The following is a 23300-nucleotide window of genomic DNA, read 5'->3' as shown; positions in this document are numbered from 1 at the left end:
GCCCTGCAGGCTGCTTTTTAAAGCCTAGTACTACTACGTCATCAACCTCATCTTTTTTCTTGTCAAAATTCTGATTGGGAAACTGGAAAATATGAATGAAAAGATAAAAAACAAATCACGATTGCATTCTTGCGTATGTCAGATGAAAAGCACATGATGATTTTTGCTTCTGTAATAACACTCATCATTCATTCAAAGACGTTGAATTGTCGGATGACTAATTATAAATAGGAAGACTTCAGAGTAGACCAATGCCACTTCTCAAGCACCTTCCGTCTCATCATATCTTCATAATTGAGTGGATTGGAATGGAATATAATACTTTCTCTTGACTATCATCAATCAACTTAAGATGGATCTCCTCCAAAAATTCCCAAGTGGTCTCAATTCAATGACGTTACTGTTAGGTTACTTGGAGCGTAGTTTGTATCTTACTTAGTTTGTACTCGATTGGATTTGATGTTGGAAGTGTTTCGGTGTTTTGACCTAGTTGGAAGTTGTATTTTATAGTCGCTCCTAACTTTAGGGTTTTGAACGGATATAATTAACCCTTCATGTATTGTTTTTCAAAAAGTAATGAAATCTCATTAAAACTCTGTAGACGTAACTATTAGTGGTAAACTACATAAATTAATTATGTGTTTTGTAATTGCTTGTTTTATGTTTTTCTTATTTTTCGTAGATCACCGATTGTGAAAAAGCACGATAAATTTTTTAAGATATAAAAAATGTTATTTACATTCTTTCATCATCCTTTTTTTTTTTTTTTGGACATATTCAACTGGTGTGACATCTTCATTCATTCTTAATTATTTTTTTTTTCTTTCTACTTAATTAAGATTGGTCAAAGAATAAATTGAACATGTCACGTTAATTGAATATGCTAAAAAAATACAAAATAATATTTTTCATAATTATATAAAGCCACAACATTAGCTTTCTATATATATATATATATATACAAGAAATAGTATGTTAATTAATTTGTCATCCTTTCAATTTCTCCTCAAGAGAGTTGGAAGTGGTCAGCCGACAGAACATCTACACCAGACTGGTTGAAAGATTGTCGGGCAATGAGTTGCATATATTTTAATGAGAGCTTTAAACTATACAAGCCAAATCATATATCGAGAATTTTGGGATTTGTTTTCAGATCATCATCTACTTATTTATGAGAACTTTAATCCATTCAATTATTGTCAATTTCTTATATAACTTTGTTTTAAAAGTTTATTATTAATTAGATTTGTAGGATCTAAATATGAAGAAATTACATATACATATATAACAAAAAACTGTGTAAAGAAAATTAATTCATTCAAATTTGTCTAATTTTTTTATAATAAAAAGGCAAGAGTGGACGATTAATTGTGACTACTTTACTTAGATGTGACCATAGTAGTATATGCCTACTAGGAACAACTTAGGAGGGGCACAAACTGTTGGAACTGCAAGTGCTACCTTAAGACCAATTAAAGCCATAGTTTGACCAGTGCTAATAGCCTCACTAGTCCTACCAGAATATCAATAGAACTCAAGATTGTTAATACTAATAAGGTTTGTGTAAGTGATTTTGCGAACGGTCAAACTCACGTCCTAACACGTGCACAATTTCTTTAAAGATTTTATTGAAACCACTGAACCACCGTCACTACTGATAACTTCTCGATCGGGCAAATGCATGGCTTGGGCCACTTTAATGGTCATCTTCATATTTTCTTTTTTAATCACTCAGATGGGGCACATGTAAACTATAAAGGGACCACTCTAGAAGTAGTATTAAAAACGTGTCTTTGAGGTATGTTTAGAAATGATTTTACAAGTATTTGGAGTGATATAAAAAATTGATAAATGTTTTTTTTTGGTAGAGTCTACATTTTCAGAAAATGTTTTATATGGAGTCCACTAAAGAATTATTTTTGAAAAAAATTAAACATATATTTAAATAACAAACAAAAACAAACACAAAAACAATTCTCTTCTCTTTTAGTGTTATTGACAACATATACAAATATCCGCAAGCTTCTGTCAATATCCTTAACAGTGTATTTAAAAAGAATTAGTCAAACTCTAAAACCTATAATTCTTTTTTTTTTGTTTTTATAAAAAAAATCCAAACAAAAAATTAATTCAAGCAGTCGGTAACCGGTAACAACTAGGGACTTCATCGAGGGGCCATCGAAACCGAGAAGTCCGTGGGCATGCCGATCCGCTCCGCCCATTTCTGAGACTCCATATACAACTTGGAAACCCAAAGCGCGACCCGACTCATATCCGGCCGCTTATCCGGATCCTCCTCCACGCAATCCAACCCCAAGCGCACCATCTTCTCCGCCACGTCAACCGGGTACGAGTCCTTCAGCCGCCTATCCACCCACCTCCTCACCATCCCATCACCACCACCTTCCACCACCGTCTCACGCGCCGTGTCTATCACGCTCACCCTCCTATACCCACCACCCTCCTCGTCAAAGCTGTACTTGAGCGCCTCCTCTCCGGACAGGAGCTCCAATACCACCACACCAAACGCGTACACGTCGCTCTTCTGCGAGGCGATGCCAGTGGACTGAAACTCCGGCGCCATGTACCCTCTCGTCCCCTCGAGCTTTATTCCTCGACTGTCCGATCTTTTCAATTTTGCCGAATCGGAGTTGTGGTTTTCGACGATTTCTCCGCACAGCTCCGCGGTGCCGAAGTGGCAGATCTTCGCGTTTAGAGACTCTCCCGTGACGATGATGCTGGAGCTCTTGATGTGGTTGTGGACGAAGCCTGAGCTCAGCCCCGTGCAATGGTGGATGTACTCGAGGCCGTGCGCGAGGTCCGTGGCGACCTGCATGCGCGAGAGCCAGGTGGAGAGGACCGTGAAGCTAGGGTTTCTAGGGTTCCGGAGGCACTCCGAGAGGTTCGCGCCGTCGACGAACTCGTACACTAGGTAAATGTAATTCCCGGACATCGACGCGCCGAGGAGCTTGACCAAGCTGCTGTGGTGGCTCCGGCCAATCGTCAAGACCCGGCCCTGTAGCTCCGGCAATTCCATCGGACGGCGGAGCTTCCGCTGGAAGACGATGACCTCCTTGCTCCGAACGGTGCAGCGCCACCCGGCGGATGAGGACGAGGAGGAGAATTTCTTCGCGAGGAAGTTGTTAGTGGCGGCGCGGATTTCGGAGAAGTCGTAGACGTGAGTGTTTTCAGGAAGAGAGTCCTTGAGGCTAGACAGAGATGCTCGGCTTGAGGCCGAAGACTTGGACGAGTAATTCTTGTAATTGTTGCTGGAACCGGTGTTGGGGAAGTTGGCGGTGCTAGTGAAATTGTTGGCGGACGGGTCTGGGAGCGAAGAGAAGGATGAATTAAACGACTTCCGGGGCTCCGCATCCGCTCTCTTGGGTTCGATCGCTTCTGTGCTCTTCTTCGTTTTGCACATTGGAATTGCCAACGAATTGGTGGTCCCGTCCGGGATTGAATGATGGCTGCTAAAGTGCGCCGGTCGGTGTGGGCGTATCATAGCAGAGAATAGAGAGTAATACGTTTTTTTTTTTTTTTTGTGTAACAACAGAGAATAATACTTTGATCGATCGTCTTCTGTTCTGGAATTGCAGCAGTTGGGTCCCTTTTTCAGTTGTCAAATGTTGCCAATGACGAGCGTTCCCGGTCACCTTAGATTAAAGAAGGGTACCACCTAACCCCTCAAACTAATCTAATTGTTAATATTTTTAAACTTTCAACTGTGATGTCACTTAGATAATGAAATTATCCTTAATAAGATAGAAAAAAAAAAGAGAAAAATAAAAAATTAGTCATTGTGATTTACTTGATTTATAATTAAGTATTTGTGGTATCAAAATGAACTCAAAGGTCCTCGAAATATGCCAAAAAAATAATTTAGTTCTTACAGTCAAATTTTGTCCACTAATTTAATAAATTCTGTTAGTGTGATACTGACTTAAATATAACAAGTATCACAATTTTATTGGTTTTAACGTTTCATGTTATCATAATTTATTAAGTCAGTGAACGAATTTGAAAAATTATGTTTTTGGCATACCTTAGGGACTTTTGAATTCATTTTAATACTACAAGAAGTTAATTGCAAATCAAGTAAACCATAAAGACTGATTTTGCATTTTTCAAAAAAAAAAAAACTAAAACTTTTAAAAAAACCTAAAACTAAAAAAGAAAGAAAAAATGCACTTTACTCTTTCGATGACTAATTTTAAAATTTGAGCCTCAATGTTTAAAAATTTGCAAAAAGTGGCCAATTTTTATTTATTTATTTTTTAAAATATTTTTATAAGAATTTTTTTTCAAATTTCAACCGTTTTAAAAAAATCAAAAAACTTTGGTTTAAAAAAATAAAAAATGTTGGTTTTTTAAAACATAATTTAAAAAATTTTCGTTTTTTTTTTAAAAAAAACATTTCCATTTAAAAAAATATTTTTAAAAAACAAATCATTTGTTTTAAAATTAAAAATTTCTTTTTAAAAATTGAATTTATAAGAGTATTTTTGTCTTATTGAAAAATTTATAGAGGTATTTTTATCTTTTTGCTAACTTTGGGAGATATTGACAATATTTTGATAGTTTGAAAGACAATGCCACAATTAAAAGTTTAAAGGGACATTAATCAGTTGAGTGATAGTTTGAATTAAGCAGTGGATTTTCCATTAAATAATAATAATAATAATAATAAAAAGCATCCAAGGGCAAATCCGGAAACCCATGTTTTTTGTCTGTGTATATTCCATATAAGTCGGTCTTTCGACCCTCGCTTCTTCGACCCTCTGCCCCTCCAAAAATAACAACAGAGAGTCCAGGAAACCCTATTGTTCTTCCCAACCAGCGATCACCACCACTAGCAGGTGCTCTCTCTCTCTCTCTCTCTCTCTCTCTCTCTCTCACATAGAAAGGCAAATATACATAGATATGCATGAGAGTGTATGTATTTATGTGTGCATGTATACGTGAATTTACGCGTTGTTTGTGCAATTTAATGTAAAAGTGAGAATGAGGAAATTCGGTGAAAGATTTGATTGGTACTTTATGTATTAATTCATTTGATGTTAGCATTTGTTGCAACTCCTGTGGTGCGACCTGTTTGGCTTTCCTGTTTTGTGATTGAATTATAAGGCGGTGCGTTCGATTTTTGAGAAAAATAGGACAAAGAAATGTAAATAGGGATTGGAACTTTGGAAATCTTATCTCATCGCTGAAAAAAGAAAATATGCAGCTAGGGAGCTTCACTCAATTTTATTTGCTTTTTGAGAGGGAAATACAACGTTTAGATTTTTATTTTTCATTTCTTGCATATTGATTTGTTTTTTGGTGTAATCGAGCTAGAACTTGATAGCTACAGTGTAATCAGATGTGCAACGAATATCTCTGTTGATTAGCATTTTTTTTTCTTCTAATTTTTCCCTGGCTTTTGATTTTATTGGACTGCTTTAAACGCATCATGTTACTCTATTTAGTTTAAAATTTTCATGTATACTTCTCATTGTATAATGCAAACAGCTTATCTTGTAGGTAAATTTCCATAAAAATGTCGACCACGATGGCTAGTAACCTTGCAACCTCACCTCCATTAGCACCAGGTATATTGCAATTTATAAATACTTTGAGTTTAGCAGTGATGAATAAGATTATATATCCTTTGATTTCCATCACCACAAAATAGAATTTCTTATCGATCTCTATAAATGAACATGAAATATGATTTTAGATTTTTTTAATTAATGTGGTGATGGGCAAGTGAATTGACACACCTAAGATGTGTGAAGTGCCTGTTATTGGACATGGCTTGGTTATGCGTGTGAGGTAAGACTCTTATTGCTGATTGGCGGTCCAGCAATATGTTCTACTAAGGAAGAGATAACATTGGTTTTAGCTCACTTGAAGTTCTCTTAAGAGGTGTAAAACTTGAGAGATAAAGATACATCATGGTGCAGTTTGGTTGAAGAGATTATTTATATTTTGACACTAAAAAAGCTGCTTAGCAACTTCTATACATGGAAAACGAAGAGTCAGTGCAGATTTTGATTTTGATAATGCTACTTGACGATTCTTTTTTATTTTTTATTTTTATGCAGTTAGAACAAATGGTCTGTCCATGGAGCAAAGTAGGCTAACTAGATCTAATCTAGTCAGGGCCTGCATGCGGTTTCCACCTTATGATTACAGCAGGGGACGTCTTCAACTTGCTAAATCTGGAATCAGGCTTTCCAAGCCATTTTCACATATTGATAGAAGAAGGCCCAGCGCATGTTCCACTCAAATGCGGTCTACTTCTGTTATTATTAAAGCCGCTTCGGTATGTTTGTTTCTGCATATTACCTTTATATATGTTTGCTTTCTTCATACTGATAGATGTGATTCTTTTAATCATATCTCCTTTGACTGTAAATCCTGTACATTAGTTTTCTGTCACAATGACTAAAGGAAGTGTTTTTTACAAGTAAGTTTTGATTGCATGTTACTACTATTTTTGAGATTTCATCCATTTTTCTTATGCAATTAGAATGTAACTGTTGCATAAGGTGATTCATTGCCTCTTATAACTGTAAATCTAAATTGATGTGGAAAGCCCAAGTTCAGAGCTTTACCAGACTGTATCTGGATGTTTATTTTCTAATTTTAATGTACTAAGTTGGTTGAGATTGATAGTTTTAGCATTCAAAGAAAGAGTTGGCGAAGAAATTAGTCAATTGGCCATCTGATTTTGGAGCTATACTCTGATGCATAGGAATTTTGTTATTTAAGTATTACTGCTACGACATATTTTCTAGCAATTGGTACGCGAGTCTCTAATGTCTTGTTCTCACTCTGCTTTCTGCAGAATGCAAGGAACGCTGCTGCTACTGCAGTGCAAACCCAAACTGTTACACGGAAGGCTCCAACAATTACTAGTATTCCTGGTAATTGCTATTTCTCAATATTATTTACTTGCCAAATATATGGTTTAGTCAATGCTTGCTGTCCTAGCCAGACCACTATATGCATCCTTCTCTCATGTGTGAGATTAGCTTTGTAGGAAATACTTATTCGCATTTCAATTGTACTTTCGACTGACATCCACTTCGACTCCTAGACTTGTCTCCTTTTCCTTTTTTAAATTTATTATTTGTGAGATGTTGTTCTGTTGGTTGTACTTTTTGCTCCACAAAGTGTATTCTAGGATCTCACATACTCTATCCATCATAGACAGATGATATGCCCAATAAGGAGCTTTTATTATGCAGGAAAATTTTCTAATTAATGAGGAGATTATCATTGAAGGAATAAACTACTAAGGCATCTCAAGTAAATTGGTTTGGATGGTTAAATTTTTCCACCTATGGATTGCCAGAAGGATGCAGCTAATAGACCTGTTTTTCTTGATATATTGTCGTTGCTCGTGCCCTTAGGGATAAATGTTTGCTACAAATGAATTAGAGCCATATTTCTCTTTATTTTGTATAATCCTCTTTTATGGGTGTTTGATATCTATTTTTATTTGGGAATTTACTTGGAGTTATTGGGACAATGCAGCTTTATTTTATTTTAAAATTCTAATTTTCCTCTTTAAATTATTGGAGTATTTCAAATGGCATATAATTGTTAAATAAAATTTCAGGCAAGGAGAAGTCACCAAAACTCTATGATGGCGGGTCTGGTTTCCCACCCTATCATGGCGGCGGTGGTGGCGGTGGCGGTGGTGGCGGCGGAGATAAATCATCGGGTGGATGGATCCTTTTTGCTTTACTTGGTGTCCTAGGCTTTTTAAAAGATAAAGAAATTGAGTGGCGTAATCGCAGAGATGGAAGATGAGTAAGGATTCTCATTGCTAAAATTAGGGACGCTTGGCTCACATTGTTCTGTAGAAATTTTTTTTCTAAGTTCTTTTTCTGTTGATGAATAAATTTTTATACATAGAAAAGGTCAGCTTGAGTTGCGTTTATCAATATCTTTTTTTTTGTTTTTTTTGACATGTCCATACAAGGAAAGGGGGAAGAGAGATTTGAACTAGTGACCTCCGCTTCATTAAGCAGGGTTCACAGCCGATTGAGCTAGTCCTCGGGGACGCGTTTATCAATATCTGGCTGGTATACTTGGGCAGGAAATTTTATTGACATTGGATTTTGTTTAGGTTAAACACATAATTGCTACATGTGGTTTACTTCTTTATCAAAAACCTACTTGAGTTTTAAAAAGTGACAAAATTGGTACTTTATGGTCATGTTCACATACTGACCAATTGTCCAATACGTCTTGGTATGGGTCCATGGCCATAAGTTGGCCCCTTTTCTTTTTTTTTTTTCAAAAGCAAATGAGGAAAGGGTTACAAGAAACTTGACTTGGAATAGCCGTTCATCGGCCAATCACCCAATACAATTTAATTCGGGGTTCATGACCGTAGGCCAGTCAATTTTCCAATGCAATCTAATATGGGATACATGACCACATGCTAGTCAATTGCCAATGCCACATTTAATCTAGGGGTTCATGGTTGTGCTCTTTGCCAATTGCCCGATGTAATATATTCTAGGGTGCGTGATAATATATTGATCAATTTCTCAATACAATGCATCCTAGGGTACATCGCCATGTGCTGATCAATATTTCGTTTTGGGGTACACAACCTTACATTTGCAATTGCCCAATATGTTTGCGAGCCATGAATTATTGGCAATAGTGTTTCATAAGTCTAATTTGCAAGTTTTCTAATCATAGTGGATTACCTGCATTAGGCAATTACACCTTGATTGGGTCGTAGGATCATGCGGCCTTTTGATTGTGCAACATCAATCCCTTAAACTTTTGCCAATGCTACTTTATGAGATTGCTTTTTGAAGCAAATGTGGGCCCTCTTCTTGGGTCGTATAATTTTACAATAGGTCAACTCATTACGATTGATTGTGATGTGAATTTATGTGTGTATGTAATAGTTTTCATCAAATAGTTGACAAGAGACCGTTTTCAACAAGTATTTTAACCTGAAAATCTTTAAGATATTTTTAACATCCAACAATTAGTTTGGTACTACTGTGAACCCTAAAAACTAAATATCTAATTTTCCCGATCATCCCCATTCGTGTTTCATCAATCCAACAATTTCTCAATCCTCCTTTTGCTCTCATGAAAGGAAAAACTATTATAAGATTGTGGTAGAGCACATTAATGATACCCAAGATTAATGATAAAATTCATAACACCAGAAGATTGATCTCTGGCTATGTTGTTGCCAATTTGCAGCTTGAGGTGGCTTTGGATTCAATGCAATAAAATTGACAATGGCAGGATTAATTCTAATCTATTTTCTTTTCTTTTAAGATGAATTTGAGATTATGTATTAATTTCAGCCCTCATTAGCGAAGAAAGAAACAAGGCTAATCACATTGGTTTGTCCCAGACACACGTCCCAAATCATGACCCACATTTTTGGACTTTATTATTTACAGAGTTCTCCACGGAAGTCTAGAACTTTCGGTGGAGAAACTTTATACTTTGACAGGTGACCACTATACCAGTCAAGTCGATTTCATGGGGACCATAATGGCTGTGGCGCAAGGCCGCGGCTAAGAAATTTTGAAGTGGTTCAACAGGTAATAAGATGAGAGTTCAATTTCAAAATAAAAAATCTCAATTGATATTTTGATGATATTAGATCAGGGCTATGACTTTGGATTTGAGAGAGTGCTTATATTCCCACCATATGTGGGACTCCGAACGAGAAGTGCTATTATAGTCAGGTAAAATAATTATAATTAGTCTCTCTGCCTACCTTTTTTTTTTTTTTTTTTTTTTTTTTTTTTATTAAAAAATAAAAGATCGATTTCTACCGAGAAAACTAAATTTAGAACCCTCAAGATAGTTCCACACAGATTCTGGATTATGTCTATGCCTTTCCGAGGCAGATTCATTTAAGGGAAAAATGTAAATTCAGTTCTTCTTGTTATTTACCTGATTTGTAATTAATACTACAATAATTAATTCTTTGTAATATCAAAATGAACTCAAAAATCTCTAAGATATGCTAAAAAAATAATTTAGTTCTTATAATCAAATTCCGTTCACTGACTTAAAAATTTTTAACAGCATAAAACGTTAGAGCCAATATAATTATGATACTTATCCTATTTAAGTTAATGTCATACGAAAGAAATTTGTTAAATTAGTGGACAAAATTTGATTGTAGAGACTAAATTATATTTTTGGCATACCTCAGGAACCTTTGAATTCATTTTGATACCAAAGGAAGTTAATTGTAAATCAGGTAAACCACAAAAACTAATTTTGCATTTTTTCCTTCATTTAATACTACAAAATGGATGATGATATTCAAGTGAATAAAGCCTATAAAATATAAATGCTAAGATCACACCCAGAATTAGAAACTTTAAAGAGCAACATGTTCTTTCACTAACAGTAGATTTGAAGAACTTAACAAGGCATAGCAGTGAAATTACTTGGGAGAAAACATAAGGAAATTGACATAAAAAATAAAAATAAAAATTAATTAATTAATTATGAGCACTTCCATAGGCTTGGAGAGCTTCACCAGTGAGGCGGCAAATCCTCCACTCCTGCAAGACCTTAGCACCCATTTCCTCATAGAACTTGATAGCGTTAACATTCCAGTCCAGCACCACCCACTCCACCCTCCCATATCCCATTTTCACCGCCTGCGCCGCCACGGCAGAGAGCAGCATTTTCCCAAACCCTTTCCTTCTGTAGCAATCCCTCACAAACAGGTCCTCCACGTAGAACCCCGGTTTCCCCAAGAAAGTCGAGAAGTTGGGGAAAAACAAAACAAACCCAGCAATCACAACGTCGAGGCCGCCGCTGTTGTGGGATCTGAACGCTTCCTTTTCTGGGTCGTTGATGGGGAGGTCGAGAGGGGCAATTTGAGTAATGGGTGAGAAGAGAGGGTGAGGAGGGATAGTGGGTGGGAATGGGTTCGGGGATACCTCGAGGATGAAGATCGTGAAGGACTGGAAGGGAGGGGAGGTGAAGAGGGTGGAGGAGAGGGAAGCCTCGGTGGCGGAGAAGTGGTGGCTGAGGCGCTCGAAGACGGCCATCTGGTGGATCAGCTTGTGGATGTGGGGGACGTCCGATGCGTTGCCCAGGCGCACGCGGGCGAAGACAGGTTGCCCCGTTGGGGTTGGGTCTGGCAGCGTTATGGCCGCTGGGGTTGGTGGCGGCGGCGGTGCGGCGGCGGCCATTTTTCTTTTCTATAGAGAAATGGGTTTCTTCTACTAATTTCTAGAGTGTTTGGATTAGGTTGGGAGTGAAGAAATGAACAACAATTCCAATGAGCTGCGAGGCTACTAATACTATCTAAGGGGTGTGGTTTTATAATTAAGACTTCTTAAGTGGGAAGCGTGTAATTTAAAAAATTATTTTCATTTTTACAGAAAATGCTTTCTTTCTTTTTTATCTTCGAAAAATGCTAAATATTTTAAATTTTCTTCATAAAAGTTAGTTTTCAAAATGGATGATGTGTTACAATCCCGTGAGTTTGTGACACACTTTTCAAAATAATAAATCTCATAAGATGATGACATATCATTTGAGAACTAACTTAAAAAAAAAAAAAAATTAGAATGTATAACACTCCTCTACCGCCAAAGCAAATTCGGACTTGTTAGCTTTATCCAATAGCATGTTAAAATCACACATATATGAAAAGAAAAATGTCAAAAGTTGTAGATAACAACAACAAAAAAAAATTACTCACGGGTCAAAGTATACTCCATTCACAGTGTTTGAGGCTGTTTGTTAACGTGTTTCCTTCAAATTATGCTGGAAGATATACTTGGGATTAGGCTAATCATCTTTACTCAAGATTTGACTTAAGAAATCGTGTTTTAAAACAATCAAGACAAAAATGATTTGTCACTCTCTTTGTCAATTGTGAAATATCAAATTGATTCAATGAATCTGGTGCAGTGTAACAGATTTCCTTTTTCTTTTTTTTTTTGGGATAAGATCACAAATTCATCAAAAAAAAAAAAAAAAAAACCCACATTGGCACATTCTTGAACCCGCTCAATAATGGCTGATTGATCATTACACTCAAAGATTAAATTATGTAATTCCAGTTCCCACGATTCACTCATCTACTTCATTTGTCTATCCATTTTACTGATCGAGGGAAAACAGAGAGAACATCTGAGTATCTATCTTCTTCACTAATTTGGCCACCCAACGTGTAGCATCCCTTTTGGAGAGCTTCCTCTCCCGCTGATGATGATGCTGCTGGATCGTACAACGAAGAATCCAGAGAGATCAAAAATCGAGAGTTTTCAACTATCACTGCCATCCAATGAATGGAGAATGCTCACCTACAAAAAGATCACTCTATAATCCTACCCCTACACCTAACCAGAACATTGTAAATTTTACACATGATCCTCGACCTCGAGGCCCCTTTGGCCTCAGAAACCCCCCCACTTGCTCGTGCGCATATATATTACAAAATCAGCATGATCAAGAGGACATTTTTTTTTTCAGGCGGGTGAGTTTACATAATGCCCGGTTTTCCGTCTGTGCCGGCTGAAATCTGATACAAATCTGAAAGAGAGGCCACAGCCCTCGACCTTGCACTTGTATGGGCGCTCACCCGTGTGCACCCGTATGTGCTCGGTCCTAGCCCATGCCCACTTGAATGACATGGAGCAACCTTTCCACGGGCACTTAAGGGGCCTGTCATCGTCATGGACACGTTGGTGAAGCATAGCATACTTGTGGGAGCTGAACCTCTTCCCACACCCTTCATGTGGGCACCTGTTGCGTTTGTGCAAGATAAGTTCTGCCTTCGTTTTGAAACTCATGCGGCAGCCTTCGAGGTCACACCTGTGAGACTCCTTTGTGTTTTTATTCTTAGGAGGGAGAGAAACACCTGAAGGTTTGCTCACCTTCTTTCTCACCGGCTTTTCGTCATCTGTTTTACTGATGTCAATCCCACATCTACTGGTTGCATCCTTCCCAGCCCTTGGCCTCAACCCTTCACATGGACCTCTGATAAAGCCACTGCAACTGAACTTGTTTTCTGTTATATATTCGACTTCCGTTTTTCTTTTTCTTCTTTTTTCTGAGTTTGGTCCAGGGTCTAGTACAGTGGACTCGATTCTTTCCAGCTCTATATCATCCTGTGATGAACAAACTTCATTGCCAAGTTGGTTTTCAGCAGCAAGGACCCCTCTTTGAATTCTGGAATATTTCTGGATTGAGGCAGGATGGGGCGGTTTTATATGTGTATCATGCCCAGAAAGCTCCTCATTATTTTCATTTGTCAGTGGCTTTTTTTGTTCCACTTCATTATCTAAAGTCACTCCACCACTCACGTTTTCCTCAGCATGGGTCCCTCTTGGAACTTCAGAGCATTCTACCCCTGAAACAGTTACATGCTCATTATCGACTTGCGTAATGAATCTAGAGATGGGTTCCCCCTCATCAGTTCCATTTGTAGTCTGGATTTCTTGCTGCGCTTCAGTGTCTAAAGTCACACCATCATGCATGTCTTCCTCAGCAGAGATCCCTATTGGAACTTCAGGACATTGTTCCACTGATGCACAAGAAGGCTGACTAACTTCCATTGGTGAAACAGAACTTAAGACAAGTTCCTCATTATTTCTGTCAAGGGACTGGATTTCTCTTGATGTGAGAGTAGGCCCATTTGTCAGTCTAACATAACTTGAAATTGGTTCATCCTCACTACTTCCATTTTTAGTTTTACATTCTTGCCCCACTACATCTCCTGCAGGCACAGCAATGCTAATGTCTTCTGCAGCACAGATCATTCTAGGACCTTCAAAACTTTCTTGAATTGACGCAAGATTAGGCTGGTTTCTCATTGCGACATTACAAGAAACATCTTCCATTGAGGCAAGACTACGCTGGTTTATTGGTGCAACATTACCTGATCTGGCATTGTTAATTCTGTTGGTGGTTTGGATCTCTTGCTGCACTTCATTATCTAAAATCACGCAAGCACGATCCTCACTGTTGACACAAGATTCCTCCAGATCTACATTTACCATCTGTGCCTCACCACTTCTCACAACCGGATCAGCAACATGTATACTGGCAGGGTTAGAAAGATCAGAAGCCTCATTCATCAAAGCATCCCCTTCAACTGAGACATTGCATTGCCCTTCAGTAACCAGATGACAAGACTCATTTGTGATGCTGATTTTTTCCACACTTCGATTCTCTCCCTGCATTCCAAACCTTTCATCGGTTGAAATGATAAGTGGAGAAGCACATTTTTCAACACGTGTGATCTTGTCCTCAATGGTTTCATCAGTGGCCTTGATCTCGTGTTGCATTTCAGAACTACCCCATGTTACTAAATTACAAGCTTTGTCATCCATGTCAATACTAACCAGAGTGTGATTCTGACTCTGCACTTCAACATTTCCCACCGCTAGTGTAGCAGAGGCAAGGGAGTCTTCAATTCGTGAAGGAGCAGAGATCAAACTTATACCCACGCTAGCTGCAAACAATGTGGTTTCATTTTGCATTTCAGACATTCCAGAAGCAGTACACAAAGCTAATCCTGCAGATTCATTTTGGGAATTTCCTTTCTCAGAAAGGTCATTGGCAGAAGTCTTTCCACTTTGCTTATCAAGATCTCCATAAGTAGCAGCTGAAACATCTTCTGACAAATTCTTTTCATGGCATCCATGAATCATACTTTTGCATGTGGAACCACCCAGTTTTGACTTGAGCTTCCTTCTTGAATATTGAAGAAGTTTTTCTTCTTTTTTGACAATGATTTCATCCAACCTTCCCTCTAACACTTCATCCTTCTTTAATTGAGTGCTGTCACATGTTTTACTATAGGTCGAACGATTTAACTTTTTTGAGCGTGATCTTCTGGACGGCCATTTGATGGTCAAGAATTCCAAACTGGGATTTCTGTCAGAGAACAATCCACCCAATGTCAGTGCATGCTGAACTTGCATAGACGGAGAGTTCTTTCTCACCTTGACACAGTATCGTAAATTGATACCCAGTTTTGAGGTCCAGTCTTCTCCACATTCAACATGCTCTTCATCATCAATTGCAAGATCTATCAAGTTAAGATCTCCCTGGGATGCAATATCTAATGGAACATCATTATAACTAAATGGTCTACCAATTTCCTCTGCAATGGCCAGGGCATGTGCCTTCATCTTCTGATAGTCTACATAGATTAAAAAAAATAAAAAATTGAAGAATAATTATTGCCATAATCTAGATGATACATGTGTACACCTATAAAGGTTGGTTGACAAATAGAATGATATGTGCCACATTTGAAATTTTAATTGATTTCAAATTTATTTAAAAACCTGGTCTATTGTTGTGACAAAGATGAATGAAAAAAAAGGGACAAGTGATTCAACTTTAAAAGTTGGTGTGAGCATACAACCTATAATTTGCAGCCTAAATCATGGATGGAGTTAAAGTCTATCTTACCTGAATGGCAGATCACAAGCACGTTTGCTCCACCTTTTGACCGCAAGAGCTCCACAACCTGTATGGCATGTTCCAGGCAGAAAATCCGTGGCCTCAGAAATTTACTAGAGGTGTTCCATCCTTTCTCAAACTTGGTTAATAATGGCATTTGCAGATCCTTCGGTGGTGGAGAAACATCAGGAACAGGAGGGAGATTCTCTGCAGAACAAAGCATAAATTGATTTACTGCAGCATTTAAAGAGGCCAAGTTTAGTGGTCAAAAGGATTGCTCCTATTCAGTTTAATGTTTCATTTGCTTTGATGAGAAACAACTAGCATCAAGTGAACATACACCTCTATTTATAGAAGTCAAAACTTCCCCATGGTTGTAAACTATAGCCCTTGCACACCAAGATATTTCCTCATTTGGAAAATCTTGGCCTGCGAGTTCATCTTCAGAATAAGATAGAAACCCAACTTATATAATTTTGACACTTAAGAGACCAATTCTTTGTATTCTTCTACAATTCCATTTTCTACATTTTAATGTCCAGCAAAGTCATCTGATTCAAGGTCAAGCAAGAAATATTAGTAGCAGCGGTAAAAATGTGTAGATGCAAAAATTAACAAATCGAGTCAAGATTATGTAGCCCACAACACGATGATGAACATCAAGGCGTGTAATTAAGAACATATTAGGATGATTGGCTGTAGTTATAGTAGGCATCTCCCTACACCACAGTACTTCCTTGTAATTTGTGTGTCTACCAGGCATAGAACATCACCAAACTCCCAAAGATACCCACATCGAAGCCTATTATGTGGGAAAATAGCAACTCTTTTAGGGCACTAAAACAATTTGCACTGGTCAGATCTACCTATAAGATATACTAAACTGGGGGAGGGGGGGGGGGGGGGGGAGGGGGAGAATTTCAAACAGAATAAGAATCAATATCAGAAGTGATTGAGAACAAGGCCAAATTACCAGGCAAGAAAGTATGCAGACCAAATACCTGAAATAGAGCTCTTAACAGACCCATCAAGTTCTGGAGAGGATCGGGTATTCTCAGGTTTTGAGACTCGGGGTCCTCCTTGAACCAAAAGATGATCTGCAGGAAGAAGTTCCGTTGATGCTTTTTCAGATGGTTGTATCACACACATAAATGGAAAACCAAGGATTCCACAAGCCACACAAGCCAACGTCCCCGAATCAACTTGAAAGTCACACGACAAATCATCACCACCCAGATATAAATCATCGAGAGTCTCCATATACAAGCTCATCTCGTGAAACAGATCATTCTGACTATTCTTGTTATTTTCGGATCGACTATTGGAAGCATTTTCTCTTGGCGAGGTAGGATTGGCAGCAGCCATGCTGGGCAATTGAGAATCTCTGCTAGGAAATGGCAGTAAATCGGCATTCCATAAAACAGTATGGCAAGTTGATACTTTTCCAAGAAGATCAGATAGCATAATGTTTTCATTTGACATATCTTCTATAAAAGCCCTCTTTACTAACAATTCTCTTTCCTCCTTTTGGCGATCTCTCAGACGAGAACTCCTCACACCTGGCAGTAAGGATCTTGGCACTCTGGCATCAAAGCAGTAAGGCAATCAAACATAAGAAATAACTACAGATTTGGTGTACACGTGATATTCTTATGGACAATGAGCAACGACATGATATGATATAAAAGCAATATTTAATTGTGGCATAAAGTATGGGTAAATGCAAACAGACAAGGGATCAACTTTCCATATGTTTAAAATGAGTAAAATTCAATATGAGTTCATTAAATTAATGGTGAATGTGAGCCAATTAGTCCCTGGTCTCTGAAATGGATAACTTATCTGCAAGGTGATTTAACTCATACGACAGCTTTAAACACTAAGGTTTGCAGTAGAATTCTGCCTACTTAGTCTGGTTATTCATCTATGACCACTGATATGTTAAATATGACCACTTATCAAAAAAAAAAAAATGTTAAATATAACAATAATATCATGCACAGAAAAACTTTCACAGTTTCACCCCCACCACGAACTCCCTCCAACTAAAGAAGAGAAATTGCCAAAAAAAAAAAAAAATTCTTTTATTTTGTTTTATTATTATTGGTTTTTTGGTTTGTTTAGGGTATAAAAGGAAAATTACCAGTTTGTACTTCTCTTTTGTCTTTCTCCTCTCCAGCAACCACTACACAATCCCTTTTACAGTTTTCACATGATGTGAATTGAAGCCCAACTCATTCCATTATGACTGGTCTCATTATAAAGCCCAAGTGAAGCTAGTCAAGGTACCAGGTTCCCAGCCCATATAAATTAATGCATTTTTTTTAAGCATATATAAATTAAAACATATTTGAAACTATGGGCCTGTTTAGGATTGCGTTTAATGAGTCTAAAAGTGCTTTTAACACTCAAAAAGTTTGTTTGAAGAAAAAAATACTTGTTTGGTAAAAAAATTAAAAGGATCTAAAAAGCCTAAAAATGGTCAAAACGCACTTTTGGCAAAAGCTTAAAAATGAAACTTTTGCCCTAAAACTCTTTTTGACTTAAAAGCTCTATTTCTCAAACGCAATTCCAAACAGATTCTAAAGCTAGCAAAATCGTAACAAGAAAACCCTCTCAAAAAGTTTACAAAGAAAAACATACAAATTTTTTTTTTTTTTTGATAAATAAGAAACACATACAAAATTTTAAGCACATCCACAAAAATCTGGCCATTGAACATCAAATATTTGGAGAGAGTAATCAAGCCAGAATACTTTCATTTCACTACAATCAGTAGACATTCAAGAGAACTGTCCTTCACCCCCCCCCCCCCCCCTCCCCCCCGGTCCCTTTTTTTTTTATATGAATCATTCATGAGAAATTATGTTTGTATAGATCTTCATAGAGAAAGTCTATGAAGTAGCATGGACAGGATTTTTCAGTCACTAGTTTCGCTAAACGTCTTAGGATCAATAGAATATTTGAAGGAACTATAATAAGCTAACCTTGAGACAAAAGACATGGTCAACAGGTATAGCAGCTGCTGATGAGAGAGCATGGGAAGATAATTCATAGCAGCTCTGCGCACTGCAGCTTCCTTGGCTACGTTAAGCCATTGTGGAGTTCCAAAGTTAGCAGCTTCCCCACAATTAAAACCTAGTTTACATAAAGAAAGGCTATAGTGATCAATTGAAAGACTCAGAGAAATCCCTATATTAAGGGGAGCTATTATACATGCAGAGTATGAGAGTTTTTCGTCTAATAAATAATTTGTGAATATTGTGGAAATTCATTAGGTAGGCAATTAATCGAATTGGCACCTGAGTTTATATATATATATATATATATATATATATAAGTTTGAAGCAATAATATTTTGCTTACAAAGGGGGTGCCCCTGTCACTCGTCTTTCTTCTGTAATCTTGTTTAATGTTCTTTTTGCAGTTCGTATATATAACACTAATAATACATCAGCCATTACAAAAATGAATTACCGATGGCCTTGCAGAAAAAGGAGTTTGCTTATAGCACCTGACCATTTCTCATAACCATACAACTAAGTCATTTGGCAGAAGACTTGGAAGGTACCCTATAACTTCTTTTGAATATTTAAGGCCAACTACACATTTGCAAGCCAAAATGGTCCTTGCTCATAAAGAAAGTGTTCTTTCCTATTTTGGACATATCCATCTTCTTAGTTGAGTCTTGGATTAACATGAAGTATTTCCATGAGCAATTGGCAGATGCTATGCCTTCAACACATTAAGAGCAGTATCTTCAGGGCAGGAGCTTCTAAATTAAAACAATTATATACTCCAAAAAAATCTTGAAAATATGCAAACTATAAAGCAATTACCGTGGCTGAATCCCACATGGTAAGCCCTTGGAAAAGTCACAACAAATTCACCAGGGTTCTGTATTAACCTAAAGGAAAAACCAGAAATAGTCATGAATAGAACTTCAACAAGGAAATCATCAGAAACAACAATACCATTCACAGCACCACAAATCATGCCTACAACATTTTTAACTACAGAAAAGTATAATCTTTACATTGATTTTCAGATGCTAAAGAACCAGAAAGATCTTAATGAAATAGAATGGAAGAAACCTACCTACAACAAGGAATGCCTGATGCAACAACTACCTCAGGTGATAGAAGAGTTGTTTTCTCGCCCAATAACGAGAGAGCAGCTGGAGATAAGAGAAACTGGACCAGAGTTACAAAAATGCTATGGAAGAAATCACAACAAACTAATTCAGATTGAAAGGAAGTCAACTTAGAATAAAATAATAAGAAGTGTTCACACTAAGAAATGTCAATTTTTGGACAGTAAATCCCAATCAAATCGGGACACAATTGCAAATAAAAGATTCTTTTTTAAAATTTCCAGAAAATCAAAATTACTTGTGGGACCAAGTTTTGATAATGCTTCACCATCTTCATTTACTTACAAAATCACCTTCCCTGCAAGTGGCAGGTCCAATTTGGGACAACCTAATTGAATTTTGTTTCAGCAAGGTACTTCTTTGGGGTATATATTTGAAATTCTATTCTATATTCTTTTTATATTGATATTAATTATATTCATTAAAAAATATTGATATTAATTATGAATAAGTAAGAATCAACACTGAATGGCTAAGACCCCAGAAGTTTACTAAATTTCTATGCATGTACAGTTTCTGTTTTTTGAGCATGCTCAATCAGAGGTCAGAGCACAATTTTGAAATGCAATTATCATCAGTTTGACTCCGATAGCAGGTTTTCTTTATCTGTTTTCTTTTTACCATAATCCAATTCAATCAGAGAATTGACTAGTCCGACACCATGGACAAACACACTATCATTTGGGATATTTTTATATCCCCAGGCATTCAATGCCACCCCTACACTAAACCTAGAGTTAACATTGGTTAGAAAATTTTAGGTACTCACCAAAATAATACATACTGGGAAAATTCTAAAAACTGAAAACCCTATTTCCACAACAGATGAGTAAATGGGCATAAATGAACACAATATATATTAGTAGCAACCAATAGTTAAGTAGCAGAGATCCACAAAGCAAACATTTTTTCAAAGGGTGAAAAAGAAAACAAATCATTTACTATTGTTTAAGCATTAATAAGGCTATCACAGGGAATAATCAATTGAAAAAAGAAAAAAAAAATGGGAATATCAGTCACAGACATTATATATTCAATGGAAAAGATAAACATCCTGGCTAAATGCAATATAATGAACAAAATACAATCACATTTAAAGGTGAAACATGCACTAGAAATGCTTCAACATATTAATGGCAAAAGAATTTCTGTTTCTGCAGTGGGTCATCTTTTGAAAGCTATTGTAGTCATCCCAAGTCAGCAACTTGCGCTTGCTGTGATATCACATGGACATAATGTTGAGGCATACATATGCAGAATTCAGTTATATCTATTAACAGGCAGCCATGCAAGACAGGTAATGCCAGCAGAAACAAAGACGCCTGTCACTATACAAACAGCAGACTCCTCTCCATCATTATATAATATAGAAATATAGCCTTCTGTATTAAACTATTTTGATATGTGCATACAAGAACACCCAAAATTAACACTACAAGAAAATATTTGGCAAGATTGAACTAGAGTTTTGAACTCCCAAAACATTTTATAAAATAATCATACACTAAAAAAGTTCACATACCTAAATGATCAATACTGCCACCATAAGCCTCACAGCAAATGACTTCCTCAAACGCAAATGCATAATCTCCGGGGACAGCATACCAAGTCTTTGGTGAGCCAGTGTGAAGAAAATTCATGCTGTGAAGCTCATGATCTTCAACGTGCCAAGCAAACCAGCTGAAAAGCATACCAATATAGACCATAGGAGAAGTAACACCTGGAATATCATCTGGCATGAATCGCGTAAGTGAGCCAGGTGAACGAGCAATGGCTTGTAAGTTCCACGGACTGTTTGACAGCTTCCAACCTGCAGTACCTTCCATCTCATTACTAGCATTTGAACTCTTTCGCCTAGAACAATGTGAAGTTTCATCTGACAATATTGAGGAAGTAGAAGATGGCTTCGGTGTCTCCAAAGACATATTTGGTTCATTTTTGGCAGAAGAATCTTTGATCTCATTATTAGGGGAATCCGTTACACTATCTATCACATCTTTCTTGCAATCAGATGTCTCTTTATTCCTCTGGTAAAAATTCCTCTTCCTCCTCCTCCTGTGAAAATAGCGAACCTGGCCCTCCGGTTCGCCGAACCCAGACCCAGGAACATCATTTGCATACTCTACATATATAGGCTTCTCAGAAGCTGCCTTCCAAAACATTGCTTCTATAACTAATGGTGAAACCTCCTTAATCGTTCCCAATATGCTCCGTGCAAAAGCCTTTGACTTGGATTCAAACTGTTCCAATGTATAAATCTCTCCACTTTGCCATACTTGCTTATGAACACCCAACTGCAGATTTTGCACCACCCCTTTTGTTCTCTTCACAGTCTGACCCAATTCTTGGTGCCTTGTAGTAAAAACAGCCCGGACCTCCGCCTCATTACCACAATCCCCAGAACTCATTTTCGGCGAAGAACAAACACCCGACGTATTTACATCAGAACCCAATTCCGGGCACTTTGAAAGTGACTTGTTTAAGTTGCAAAATACATATCTTTTAGAAGGTTTAGGCAATGGTGGGATAATCTTACAAATACCAAAAGCACTAGCTTCCTTCTCGATTTTCGATATATAGGCAATTGGGTCAGCGAATTCAGTGTCCGTTGGGCGAAACTCAGGTGCCGATGGCAACCCTTTTAGCCAATTGGGTATTTCAACATTACCCATTACAACCAAGATTCACAATCAATATACTACAAATTTAATAGTATATATCATATAGGAGTACTCAATCATATACAATTACTTTCGTTCAGATTACAAACGAGCATTAAGGATTGAAACCCTAGATTGAAATCATTTGGGGAAATTGCACATGGGTTTGTTGTGATTCAAACCACATTAAGCATAGAAATTAATGAAATAGCAGAAATGTAAGGGCAATTGAGTAAACAAAATAAGCAATAGAACCTGAAACAGCGATGAGTAGTGTATATGATTGACCTTTAAAAGCACCAGCGAGAGAGAGAGAGGAGGACGGAAAGGGGGGTTTTGTCTAGGTTTTGAGCAACATTCTTAGCCGGCGCAATATAGCATTCTCTGTAGCGGTGGAGCTAAATTACCCCGTGGGGGCATAGCGCACCGCTTAGGTCGCTCGGTTCCTTGGCCGTACGATTGCTGTCGGGTTTTGATGGGTGAAGCGTAGCTAAGCAAAGTTGGGCGTATTGTACACCCAGTGGCGCATGTTAGCTCAAGCGGTATCTGAAGTATCAAGATAGGGACGTCTAAGGTGTGAAACAGGGGTACGTTACTACCTTATCCGGTGATGATCAAGATTGCAGATATATAGAATTTTGATGATTCTTTGTATGTTTTAAAATTGTTATTTGATTTAATAATAATTAATTACAACTTCAATAGTAATTTTAGAAATTGCAGTTCTCCAATAACTTTTCCAAAATTATTTTTATTTCCCATTTAAGGTTCACGTGGCACTGTATCAACCCTTTGGATTATGCCTCTATCTCATAAGATGTTGCAGGTCAAAATTGTAATTTTAAACAAAATTTAAAAATTCTTTCATTATTTTGTATTTTTGGTTAAATTTAATAATTCAAATCTTATATTAGTTGAAAGGTGATAACTTGAATGCCAAATTCGCCTTATTCCAATCCGAACCCGACACGTAGCTACATGTAAGTTTCATCGCTTGTTAAAGCATACTACAATAGTAAAACTAGTTTGACTTACTTTCAATGAAAAAATTATTGAAG

The 23300-nt window shown here is 37.3% G+C and overlaps 4 protein-coding genes across 7 annotated transcripts; 1 reads left to right on the top strand and 3 right to left on the bottom strand.

Annotated features, from left to right (window-relative positions):
• Window positions 1–1984: 1984 nt before the first annotated feature.
• LOC132187629 (lysM domain receptor-like kinase 3) lies at window positions 1985–3577 on the bottom strand. Its single transcript, XM_059602008.2, has one exon. The coding sequence runs from the start codon at window positions 3500–3502 to the stop codon at window positions 2165–2167; it is 1338 nt and encodes a 445-aa protein (XP_059457991.2). The 5' UTR covers window positions 3503–3577; the 3' UTR covers window positions 1985–2164.
• Window positions 3578–4749: 1172 nt separating this feature from the next.
• LOC132188200 (uncharacterized) lies at window positions 4750–8230 on the top strand. 4 transcript variants are annotated; one of them, XM_059602608.2, is made up of 6 exons: window positions 4750–4856; window positions 5521–5588; window positions 6084–6304; window positions 6830–6908; window positions 7607–7800; window positions 7978–8230. In XM_059602608.2, exons 2-5 carry the CDS (start codon window positions 5537–5539, stop codon window positions 7798–7800), a joined length of 546 nt encoding a protein of 181 aa, XP_059458591.1. In that variant the 5' UTR covers window positions 4750–4856; window positions 5521–5536; the 3' UTR covers window positions 7978–8230. The 4 variants fall into 4 exon arrangements, with proteins under 4 accessions (XP_059458591.1, XP_059458590.1, XP_059458589.1 ...); XM_059602607.2 differs by having other exon boundaries at window positions 7973–8230; XM_059602606.2 differs by lacking the exon at window positions 7978–8230 and having other exon boundaries at window positions 7607–7930.
• Window positions 8231–10291: 2061 nt separating this feature from the next.
• Window positions 10292–11286, bottom strand: LOC132187580 (GCN5-related N-acetyltransferase 8). The gene has a single exon (XM_059601930.2). It carries the CDS (start codon window positions 11193–11195, stop codon window positions 10494–10496), a length of 702 nt encoding a protein of 233 aa, XP_059457913.1. The 5' UTR covers window positions 11196–11286; the 3' UTR covers window positions 10292–10493.
• A 918-nt stretch (window positions 11287–12204) lies between these two features.
• ELF6 (Zinc finger (C2H2 type) family protein / transcription factor jumonji (jmj) family protein) lies at window positions 12205–22718 on the bottom strand. The gene is made up of 7 exons (XM_059600147.2): window positions 21105–22718; window positions 19528–19606; window positions 19269–19336; window positions 18417–18567; window positions 16431–17011; window positions 15439–15636; window positions 12205–15163 (listed from the first exon to the last, which is right to left on the bottom strand). The coding sequence occupies exons 1-7, from the start codon at window positions 22252–22254 to the stop codon at window positions 12483–12485; spliced, it is 4908 nt and encodes a 1635-aa protein (XP_059456130.2). The 5' UTR covers window positions 22255–22718; the 3' UTR covers window positions 12205–12482.
• Window positions 22719–23300: the final 582 nt, after the last annotated feature.

This window comes from Corylus avellana, chromosome 6 (genome assembly GCF_965113065.1).
Source record: "Corylus avellana chromosome 6, dhCorAvel1.hap1.2, whole genome shotgun sequence".
In the NCBI taxonomy this organism is placed as follows: Eukaryota; Viridiplantae; Streptophyta; class Magnoliopsida; order Fagales; family Betulaceae; genus Corylus; species Corylus avellana.
The sequence above is the reverse complement of the archived record's forward strand: the minus strand, read 5'-3'. Positions and strand labels throughout refer to the sequence as shown.

Excerpts from the sequence above, each read along its gene's own strand:
- LOC132187629 (XM_059602008.2), bottom strand. The coding sequence starts at position 3,502 with ATGATACGCCCACACCGACCGGCGCACTTTAGCAGCCATCATTCAATC.
- LOC132188200 (XM_059602608.2), top strand. The coding sequence starts at position 5,537 with ATGTCGACCACGATGGCTAGTAACCTTGCAACCTCACCTCCATTAGCA. Across the intron at positions 5,589-6,083 it reads CTCACCTCCATTAGCACCAG|TTAGAACAAATGGTCTGTCC; the intron begins GTATATTGCAAT and ends ATTTTTATGCAG. Across the intron at positions 6,305-6,829 it reads TTATTATTAAAGCCGCTTCG|AATGCAAGGAACGCTGCTGC; the intron begins GTATGTTTGTTT and ends TGCTTTCTGCAG.
- LOC132187580 (XM_059601930.2), bottom strand. The coding sequence starts at position 11,195 with ATGGCCGCCGCCGCACCGCCGCCGCCACCAACCCCAGCGGCCATAACG.
- ELF6 (XM_059600147.2), bottom strand. The coding sequence starts at position 22,254 with ATGGGTAATGTTGAAATACCCAATTGGCTAAAAGGGTTGCCATCGGCA. Across the intron at positions 18,568-19,268 it reads CCATGTGGGATTCAGCCACG|GTTTTAATTGTGGGGAAGCT; the intron begins GTAATTGCTTTA and ends TATGTAAACTAG. Across the intron at positions 15,164-15,438 it reads GCTTGTGATCTGCCATTCAG|ACTATCAGAAGATGAAGGCA; the intron begins GTAAGATAGACT and ends TAATCTATGTAG.